Genomic DNA, 11,283 nt, shown 5'->3' with positions numbered 1-11,283 from the left:
TTTCATCTGTACTTCCTTCTTCACCGTTGACCTGTGGTGACTTTGATATTCACTTCCGCCTTCATAGACAATAGACATATATCGTTGTGGCTAGATCTGGGTTTAACATTACCTTGGATTTATGTGTATCATGTGTTCAGAGCTACAGTGAACACTTTGTTAGGCACCGGTCCATTAGTTGAGATCACACACAGGTTCACCCTGCACCTCCTCCAACCTCATCTATTCCGGTGGAATTCTCTGCCACAGACGGAGTATTGAGGCCACACAGTTCATTGGCTATATTTAAGAGGGAGTTAGACGTGGCCCTTGTGGCTAAAGGGACCAGGGGGTATGTAATGAAGGCAGGGATGGGATACTGCGTTGGATGATCAGCCATGATCATATTGAATGACGGTGCAGGCTCGAAGGGCCGAATGGGCTGTACTCCTGCACATATGTTCCATGTTTCTATGTGTCTATGTCTCTGAAGCCGGATATGTGAAGTATTCGGGAGGTATTAGTTAATTGTCGCGGGGTGATCCATGCCGGTAATGAATCATCTCGCTGTGTTTTTAACAGAACCTGTCTCTCAGCCTTATCACATCCATGACACCCCCCCTGTAGAACACATGACACGGTGACTTTAGAGTGCGTGGCCGTGGGCACGGATGTCTCATATGCCTGGTCCAGGAACTGCCTAACGCTTAGCCCGGCGGGCCGGCTGGTCTTGAGTAACGGCAACCGCACTCTCAGCCATCTCCGGCGTCTCAGATCGGACAAGGATTTCACCTGCACTGGGTCAACCCGGTCAACACAAACACCACGATCCATTCCTGCTTGACGTCAGCTGTAAGTGGTCACCACGGTGGCGAGTCCGATCTAGTGGGCGGTCGCTTCTTCTCCATCGTCCCAATCATGGAGGCGCGGGGACTGGATGCGAGGGACAATGGGGTTTGAGCAGAAACAATCTCCGCCAATAATCTTCACTGATCCAATGGTGGGACATGGAAGATGATTCTTCCTCCCCCAAAAACACAGAGGCTGGAGTAACTCATCGGGTCTGGCAGCCTCTTTGTGGAGAACGTGGACAGGTACAAAGTGCTGGAGTAACTCAGCGGGTCATGTCGGCAGTCTCGTTGGAACAGCGTGGACAGGTCCCGCTGAGTTACTCCAGCACCTTGGTGTCCATTTGTGAATGGACCCTGCGTCTGCCGTTTCATTTCTCAAACCAGTCTGCAATTAGCAACGTCTAAATGTAAACTTCGGCCCATCGCCCAGAGATCGCAGGTCCACCTGATTCTCCCGGGTGTAATCTCGCTGGTCATTGCTTGGTCTCAGCGGGAGCAGGCAGCATCTCTGGTGAGAAGGAATTTGTGACGTTTTCGGGTCGAGACCCCTTCCTCAGGCTGTCAGCGGTGGTGAGTCTGTGGAATCCATTGCCACATACGGCTGTGGAGGTCAAGTCAGTGGACAATTTGAAGGCGGAGATAGATAGATAGATAGATAGATAGATAGATAGATAGATAGATAGATAGATAGATATAAGATAGATAGATAGATAGATAGATTAGATAGATAGATAGATAGATATCTAGATAATAGATAGATAGGTAGGTCGGTAGGTAGGTAGTAGGTAGTAGGTAGGTCGGTCGGTCGGTCGGTAGGTAGATCGATAGATAGATAGATAGATAATAGATAGATAGATAGATACTAGATAGACCGACAGACAGACAGACAGACGAGACAGACAGACAGACAGACAGACAGACAGACAGACAGACAGACAGACAGACAGATAGATAGATAGATAGATCGATAGATCGATAGATAGATATATATATAGATAGATAGAGGATGATGGATGGATGATGGATGGATGATGGATGGTGGCTGGATGGATGGATTGTGGCGGGCTGGATGGATGGATGGATGGATGGATGGATGCTGGTGGTGGATGGATGGATCGATGGCTCGATGGGATAGCGGCTAGATGCTAGATCGATAGATAGCTAGATGATAGCTAGATAGATAGATAGATCGCTCGATTCGCTAGATCTAGCTCCGCTCAGCTCCTCTAGCTTCTAGATAGCTAGCTCGCTCGCTCGCGATAGCTAGATAGCTCGCTAGCTCGTAGCGCGATCGCTAGATCCTCGCCTCGATAGATAGCCGCCTGCTCATCCGCTCGCTCGAGAGCTAGATAGATCGATAGCTAGCTAGATCGATCATAGCTCGATCCTTGATTAGTTTCGGGTTATGGGAGCACGGCCGGATAATGCGGTTAGGAGAGGCGCAGATCTATCAGCCATGACTGAATGGCGGAGACGACGTGATGGGCGAAATGGCCTCATTATGCTCCTATCACTGATGAAGATGAAATTGGATAGACACAAAATGCTGGAGCAACCAGCGGGCAGGCAGCATCTCTGCATCATTTATCTGAGAGCGGTTGTTTCCATTCCTATGCCCCGTAGACTAGTCTGGTGTGGCCTCGGTCTAGTGTCTGTCTGCATCCGTCTAGTTAGTGTCTGTCTGCATCCTGGCCCTCCCCCCCCCCCCCCCCCCCCCCCCCCCCGAGAGTGGTGAATCTCTGGAATTCTCTGCCACAGAAGGTAGTTGAAGCCAGTTAATTGGCTATATTTAAGAGGGAGTTAGATGTGGCCCTTGTGGCTAAAGGGATCAGGGGGTATGGAGAGAAGGCAGGTACAGGATACTGGGTTGGATGATCAATCTGAATTGTCTTCTAGACGGACCGGAAAGTGTTCAGATATCCGTCAGCCCCGACCAGGCCGCCCACGCCTCTGGCACGGACGCCTCTCTCACCTGTTCTGCTGTTTCCAATCCCGCCCCGGAATATCAATGGCTCTTCAATGGGCTGTTCCAACAAAGCGGGCAGCAAGTAGTCATAGCGGCCCTTGGCGTCAATGACACGGGAAGCTACACCTGCCAGGTGTTCAACAATGTGACCAAAAGATCAAGTTCCTCTTCGCGAAACATCACAGTCCTCAGTAAGTATTAAGTCTATGGGAGTTGGGAGGTCATGTTGCAGTTGTACAAGACGTTGGTGTGGCCGCTCTCAGAGTATTGCCCCATCTACACTAGTCCCACCTGCCCGCGTTTGGTCCACATCCCTTCAAACCTGGCCTGTCCATGTACCTGTCTAAATGTCTGTTGAACAGTTCGTGGCGTTATTTAATTAACCACTTCTTCCTGCTTCAGGGAAAATCACAAAGGCCAAATCATTAATGTACCTACCGGGTTTATCTTGGAGCGCGTTGAAAGTCCCTCGTTGTTATTTATTTGACAATGGAGTTGAATGACCTGTCACACACAGGTGTTCTCAACTCTGATGTAACGCTCTCGATAATTAAATCAGGCAATTAACTTGCCATAGAGGGAGTACAGAGAAGGTTCACCAGACTGATTCCTTGGGATGTCAGGACTTTCATATGAAGAAAGACTGGATAGACTCGGCTTGTACTCGCTAGAATTTAGAAGATTGAGGGGTATAGAAACTTACACAATTCTTAAGTGGTTGGACAGGCTAGATGCAGGAAGATAGTTCCCGATGTTGGGGAAGTCCAGGCCCAAGGATCACAGTTTAAGGATAAGGGGGGAAATCTTTTAGGACCGAGATGAGAAAAACATTTTTCACACAGAGAGTGGTGAATCTGTGGAATTCTCTGCCACAGAAGGTAGGTGAGGCCAGTTCATTGGCTATATTTAAGAGGCAGTTAAATGTGGCCCTTGTGGCTAAAGAGATCAGGGGGTATGGAGAGAAGGCAGGTACGGGATACTGAGTTCGATGATCAGCCATGATCATATTGAATGGCGGTGCAGACTCGGAGGGCCGAATGGCCTCTACTCCTGCAACTGTTGTCTATGTTTCTATGTTTCTATGTTGGGATGTTATGCTATGCTGGGATGGCAGGAGTGAAATGAGAGAATGGCCAGGGTGACGTGGGCCTCTGATGATGCTGGCTGTCCGTTTGAGGCAGCGCCTCTTGTAGATGGTCAGCATCTGTGATGGACCTTCAATGGTGGGGAGGTCAGGATCCGTGACGGACCATTGATGGTGGGGAAGTCAACACTGTGATGGCCCTTTGATGATGGGGAGGTCAGCGTCTATGATGGACCTTTGATGGTAGGAGGTTAGTAGCCGTGACGGACCACTGATGGTGGGGAAGTCAACACTGTGATGGACCTTTGCCGGTGGGGAGGTCAGCGTCTATGATGGACCTCTGATGGTGGGTGGTCATTACCTGTGACGGATCGGGCAGTGTCCACCATTGCCTGGTTGGCGTTTGGAAGAACCTGGACGCCAGTTTCCTCTAACACGTTCTCATTCCGCACTGTCGCCATCTTTCATTAATCCGCCACCTTCTGTGTTTTGTTCCTTACTCACCTGTTCACTAACAACCACCTCCTGTGTATTTAACAGCGCCTGTTTCCACACCCAATATCACCTCCAATGCCAGCAGCTTCATAGAGCACAATGACACCGTGGTCTTGACCTGTGTCGCGACAGGCCCTGACGTCTCTTACACGTGGATTGAAGACAATAGCGTGATATCTAATGGCGGCAGGTTGGAACTGAGCGCCACTAACAACACACTCACCATTACCGGAGTATTGCGGGCGGACGGGCCGTTCACCTGCCGGGCCTCCAACGCGGTTAGCGCGAAGACAAGCGAGCCGTTCCCTCTCAATGTCTTTTGTAAGTGGCCGGGCATCATTCACCACTTGTTACCTGTCCTGCTGAGCGAGATGATTCAGGGAAGAGAGGGCAGTGGGTGGGGGGGTGGCATTGGGGGAAAAGGTAAAATATTGTCAAGCTTGAAAGGGCTCAGAGAAGATTTACGAGGATGTTGCCAGGACTAGAGGGTGTGAGCTATAGGGAGAGGTTGGGGCAGGGCTGGGACCTATTCCACGGAGCGCAGGAGGATGCGGGGAGATCTTATAGAGGTGTACAAAATCACGAGAGGAATAGATCGGGTAGATGCACAGAGCCTCTTGCCGAGAGAAGAGGGATCGAGCTCCAGGGGAATGCATTGCCACATAAGGTGGTGCAGGCCTAATCAATTGAGATTTTAATGCAAAGATAGATAGATTATTGATCAGTAAGGGTGTCAGTGGTTATGGGGAGAAGGCGGGCAAATGGGGCTAGGAGGGAGAGATAGATCAGCCGTGATTGAATGGCGGAGTAGACTTGATGGGCCGAATGGCACAATTGTGCTCCTATCGCTTATGAGGTGATCATTGGGCCGCTAGTATTCACAGAAAGAACAACTATTGCAATACCTCTTAAGCAGGACTTGTAACAACCTTCACCTGACCTGTTGTGAGTCTACTCCTGCCATGCCACGTCTTGCTTTTGCCACATCTTGCTTCTGCCTTGAATGAACCCTCAGCGTCTTTCTGCAAAATCCAACCAATTGCAAATTTTCCGATTCAAAAATTTAATATTATTTCTACTCAATCAATTGTGATCCATTATTGCTGACATAAGTCTGGAAGCTTTCGGGTGTGAAAAGAACCATGGGCATATTTGAGTTAACACAGAAACATAGAAAATAGGTGTAGGATTAGACCATTCGGCCCTTTGTGCCGGCACGTCCATTCAATTTGATCATTCAAAATCAGTTACCCCGTCCCGCCTTCTCCCCATATCCCTTGAATCTATTAGCCCTAAGAGCTAAATCTAACTCTCTCTTGAAAATATCTAGTGATTTGACCTCCACTGCCTTCTGTGGCAGTGAATTCCACAGATTCACAAATCTCTGGGTGAAAATTTTTTTCCTCATCTCCGTCATTAATGGCCAACCTCTTATACTTAAACGGTGACCCTGGCTCTGGACTCCTCCGACATGGAGAACATTTCACTCTACAACTAGCCTGTCCAATCCATTAAGAATTTTATTTTTTCCAGAAGATCCCCTCATCCTAATTTCCAGTGAATACAAGCCCAGTCCATTCATTCTTTCATCATATTTAAGAGAGAGGATCTTTTACAAATATGTAAGATTCTTAAGGGATTGGACAGATCTGAGGAAATACATTCTTGCCATAGAAGGAGTGCAGAGAATGTTCACCAGACGGATTCCTGGGATGGCAGGACTTTCATATGAAGAAAGACTGGATAGACTCGGCTTGTACTCGCTAGAATTTAGGAGATTGAGGGGGGATCTTATAGAAACGTACAAAATTCTTAAGGGGTTGGGCAGGCTAGATGCAGGAAGATTGTTCCCGATGTTGGGGAAGTCCAGAACAAGGGGTCAAAGTTTAAGAATAAAGGGGAAATCCTTTGGGACCGAGATGAGAAAAGCATTTTTCACATAGAGAGTGGTGAATCTCTGGAACTCTCTGCCACAGAAGGTAGTCGAGGCCACAGTTCATTGGCTATATTTAAGAGGGAGTTAGATGTGGCCCTTGTGGCTAAAGGGATCAGGGGGTATGGAGAGACGGCAGGTACATGATACTGAGTTGGATGGTCAGCCATGATCATATTGAATGGCGGTGCTGGCTCGAAGGGCCGAATGGCCTACTCCTGCACCTATTTTCTGTGTGTTTGTGTTTACTGTTCGATGTTCTATGTTCTATGTTATGTGATTATATTCTACACAGTACCTCGTGTGTGTCTAGTTGACCCGGTACATTGGCCGCCGGGTAGGTGAGCGTTTCCTGAGGTGATGGTCCTCTCTCCTTCCTCCCGCTTCCCTTCTCCCTCCCTTCCTCACATTCACCACAATCCCTTGTTCTTTTGTCTCTTTGTGCGTTTGTTGTAGACGGGCCGGATATTCCGATTATAATTCCTGAACCCGACACCCCTGCTTACACTCCCGGGACCGACGTCACTTTAACCTGTTATGCACAGTCTAAACCAGCTGCTATGTTGAGCTGGTACCTTCAAGGTGTCTTGGTCCAGAGTGGAGACAAACTCAACATTCCCAATGTTTCCAGTAAACACATTGGGAGATATGTCTGTCAGGCCTTTAACGATGTGACCGGAAGGTACATTTCCTCATCAATAGAAATCGATGTTCTGGGTAGGTACAACATGTCTTTATTTTGCATGTCGTCGATTGTATAATGTTGATGCCGAACACTGATTCATTGATCTAAGCGGCAAGATTTGATGAATTATATCAATCAACTATCGTGATTTTTCATATTGTACAACAATTATGTTGATTACACAAATCCATCTCGTGATTCCATCGCCGTTGATAATAGACAATAGACAATCGGTGCAGGAGTAGAGGCCATTGGGCCCTTCGAGTCAGCACCGCCATTCAATATGATCATGGCTGATCGTCCCCTATCAATAACCCGTGCCTGCCTTCACACCATCTTCCTTGACTTCACTAGCCCCAGAGCTCTATCTAACTCTCTCTTAAATCCATCCAGTGACTTGGCCTCCACTGCCCTCTGTGGCAGGGAATTCCACAAATTCACAACTCTCTGGGTGAAAAAGTTTTTTTTTCGCCTCAGTCTGAAGTGACCTCCCCTTTATTCTAAGACTGTGGCTCCTGGTTTTCGACTCGCCCAACATTGGGAACATCTTTCCTGCATCTAGCTTGTCCAGTCCTTTTATAATGTTATATGTTTCTATAAGATTCCCCCTCATCCTTTTAAACTCCAGTGAATACAAGCCTAGTCTTATTAATCTTTCTCGAGCTCTATATATCTCTCATTCTGCCGATCAAGTCTACCCAGCCTTTCAATCATGGAGGATCAATCTCTCCTTCCGAACCCCATTCACCGGCATCCCCCACCCACCACCCCCCCCCCCCCCCCCCCCCCCCATAACCCCTGACACCCGCACTAATCAACAATCCATCTATCTCTGCCTTAGATATATCCACTGACTTATGGGCTCCACCGTCGTCTGTGACAACGAATCCCACAGATTCACCACCCTCTGACTAAATAAATTCCTCCTCAGTTCCTTCCTAAAATAACGTCCTTTAATTCGGAGGCTGTGCCATCTGGTCCTAGACTCTCCCACTAGTGGAAACATCCTCTCCGAAATCTATCATGATTACAATCCTTTATGATAGATGTTAAACATTACACAAAGATTAAGCATGGCCTTGGCGCCCTTAATTACCCTGGGTATGCAAAACAAACAACCTCACTGTGAGTAGTCACGTGTGAGAATACATTATTCATTCTAATCATAACAATGCATAAACAGATGGAGTGTTAGATCTTGGGAGGTCATGTTACAGTTGTACACGACATTGGTGAGACCGCTTTTAGGGTATTGTGTTCAGTTCGGGGCATCATGATACCAAGATAGGTGGCGTTGTGGATAATGAAGTAGATTTTCAAAGTCTACAGAGAGATTTAGGCCATTTGGAAGAGTGGGCTGAAATATGGCAGATGGAGTTTAATGCTGATAAGAGTGAGGAGCTACATCTTGGCAGGACAAATCAAAATAGGACGTGCATGGTAAATAGTAGCGAATTGAGGAATGCAGTTAAACAGAGGGATCTGGGAATAACTGTGCATAGTTCCCTGAAGGTGGAATCTCATGTAGATAGGGTGGTAAAGAAAGCTTTTGGTGTGCTGGCCTTTCTACATCAGAGCATTGTGTATAGAAGTTGGGATGTAATGTTAAAACTGTACAAGGCATTGGTGAGGCCAATTGTGGAGTATGGCGTACAATTCTGGTCGCCAAATTATAGGAAAGATGTCAACAAAATAGAGAGAGTACAGAGGAGATTTACTAGAATGTTGCCTGGGTTTCAGCAACTAAGTTACAGAGAAAGGATGAACAAGTTAGGGCTTTATTCTTTGGAGCGCAGGACTTGATAGAGGTCTTTAAAATGATGAGAAGGAAAGACAGAGTTGACGTGGATAAGCTTTTCCCATTGAGAGTAGGGAAGATTCAAACAAGAGGTCATGACTTGAGAATTAAGGGACAGAAGTTTAGGGGTAACATGAGGGGGAACTTCTTTACTTCTTTACATGAGAAAATAATTTTTTTACACAAAGAGTGGTGAATCTGTGTAATTCTCTACCACAGAAGATAGTTGAGGCCAGTTCATTGGCTATATTTAAGAGGGAGTTAGATGTGGCCCTTGTGGCTAAAGGTATCAGGGGGTATGGAGATAAGGCAGGTACAGGATACTGAGTAGGATGATCAGCCATGATCATATTGAATGGTGGTGCAGGCTCGAAGGGCCGAATGGCCTCTACTCCTGCAGCTATTTTTTTATGTTTCTATGTTTCTATGTTTACTCAGAGAGTGGTAACTGTGTGGAATGAACATCCAGTGGAAGTGGTGGAGGCAGGTTCGGTTTTATCACTTTATGCAGTTCCTTGCTACATGATTTTGTAACTCTTTATTCCGTCCGCAGAACCGGTGGGGAATGTTAGTCTACGATCCACTAATTCTCACCCAGTGGAACAGCGAGACTCCGTCTTATTGACGTGCAGCTCCCAGGGAACTCATCTGAAGCTGGAATGGTTTTTCAACAACCACCCCATCCAGCAGAATGACAGGATAACTGTATCCGGAGACATTCTGCTCATTGACCCAGTGAACGTGGCCGACACAGGGGTGTATAAATGCATCGTAAGCAATGGGCTGAACAACGGCAGCGCGGAGACCTACCTGGAGGTTTTCTGTAAGTACAGAGGCATTCCAATTGTGTAGTTTTCATTTAGTATTAGTAATAGGGCGACAGCGGGAGAGTTGCTGCCTTACAGCGAATGCAGCGCCGGAGACCCGGGTTCGATCCCGACTACGGGTGCTGTCTGTACGGAGTTTGCACGTTCTCCCCGTGACCTGCGTGGGTTTTAGAAACATAGAAACATAGACAATAGGTGCAGGAGTAGAGGCCATTCGGCCCTTCGAGCCTTCACCGCCATTCAATATGATCATGGCTGATCATCCAACTCAGTATCCTGTACCTACCTTCTCTCCACACCCCCTGATCCCTTTAGCCACAAGGGCCCCATCTAACTCCCTCTTAAATATAGCCAAAGAACTGTGTGGCCTCAACTACCTTCTGTGGCTGAGAATTCCACAGATTCACCACTCTCTGTGTGTGAAAAAAATGTTTTTCTCATCTCGGACCTAAAAGGTTTCCCCCTTATCATTAAACTGTGACCCCTTGTTCTAGACTTCCCCAACAACAGGAACAATCTTCCTGCATCTAGCCTGTCCAACCCCTTCAGTTGTTGTTACTTGTGGGCGAAGCACCAAAGCAAATTCCTTGTATGTGAATACTTGGCCAATAAACATACTTACTTACTTACTTGGCAGCTGTTCCAGAGACCAGGTCTCATCTCACTCCTGGCGCCGTCGCTGGCATCGTTGTCGGCCTAATTGCTGCCTGTTTGATCGGCGGAGTCGGCGGTTGGCTGATCGCCAGGAAGACAAGCGGGTAAGTACGTGTGCCGCCGAATTTTTAGCTTAGACCTTTGATATTGGCCAGGGAAATTTTCCCAAACTGACCTTAATATCCGAGGTGGACAAAAATGCTGGAGAAACTCAGCGGGTGAGGCAGCATCTATGGAGCGAAGGCATTTGTGACTGATGTGGGGGGGGGGGGGAGAAGAAAGGAAGAGGCGGAGACTGGGGGCCGCGGGAAAGTCGAGAAGGGGAGGGTAAGGAGGGAGAAAGCAGGGACTACCTGAAATTGGAGAAGTCAATTTCCATACCGCTGGGGTGTAAACTGCCCAAGCGAAATATGAGGTGCTGCTCCTACAATTTGCGGTGGGACTCACTCTGGCCATGGAGGAGGCCCAGGACAGAAAGGTCGGATTGGGATTGGGAGGGTGCAAAGATTTTGGGGCGTTATCTCTGTAAACTGCGCCAATGGTTGAGGTAATGCAATATAGAGTGGCGTGTTACACCGGTTATCTGAGATGTGTGTGTGTGTGTGTGTGTGTGTGTGTGTGTGTGTGTGTGTGTGTGTGTGTGTGTGTGTGTGTGTGTGTGTGTGTGTGTGTGTGTGTGTGTGTGTGTGTGTGTGTGTGTGTGTGTGTGTGTGTGTGTGTGTCGATACCTGTCTAATTGTTGGGGATAGTCCCTGCCTGAACCAGGTTTACAAACATAGAAACATAGAAAATATTTGCAGGAGGAGGCCATTGGGCCCTTCGAGCCAGCACCGCCGTTCATTGTGATCATGGCTGATCATCCCCAATCAACAACCCGTGCCTGCCTTCTCCCCATATCCCTTGACTAGCCCTAAGAGATATATCAAACTATCTCTTAAATCCATCCAGTGATTTGGCCTCCACTGCCCTCTGTGGCAGGGAATTCCCTAAATTCACAACTCTCTGGGTGAA

The 11,283-nt window shown here is 47.7% G+C and overlaps 1 protein-coding gene across 1 annotated transcript in view; it reads left to right on the top strand.

Annotated features, from left to right (window-relative positions):
• The first annotated feature begins 2,701 nt into the window (after nucleotides 1-2,701).
• Nucleotides 2,702-11,283, top strand: part of LOC116969124 (carcinoembryonic antigen-related cell adhesion molecule 1-like) — a 47,325-nt gene continuing 38,743 nt past the window's right edge. The window contains exons 1-5 of the mRNA XM_033016061.1: nucleotides 2,702-2,987; nucleotides 4,421-4,696; nucleotides 6,765-7,025; nucleotides 9,345-9,614; nucleotides 10,256-10,376. Of these exons, the coding sequence (XP_032871952.1) occupies nucleotides 2,702-2,987; nucleotides 4,421-4,696; nucleotides 6,765-7,025; nucleotides 9,345-9,614; nucleotides 10,256-10,376 (1,214 nt within the window). The remainder of the gene's footprint in view (nucleotides 2,988-4,420; nucleotides 4,697-6,764; nucleotides 7,026-9,344; nucleotides 9,615-10,255; nucleotides 10,377-11,283) is intronic.

Source organism: Amblyraja radiata, unplaced genomic scaffold, assembly GCF_010909765.2.
Source record: "Amblyraja radiata isolate CabotCenter1 unplaced genomic scaffold, sAmbRad1.1.pri S109, whole genome shotgun sequence".
NCBI classification, from domain to species: Eukaryota; Metazoa; Chordata; class Chondrichthyes; order Rajiformes; family Rajidae; genus Amblyraja; species Amblyraja radiata.
Note: the sequence above shows the minus strand (reverse complement) of the source record. Positions and strands in the feature narration are given on the sequence as shown.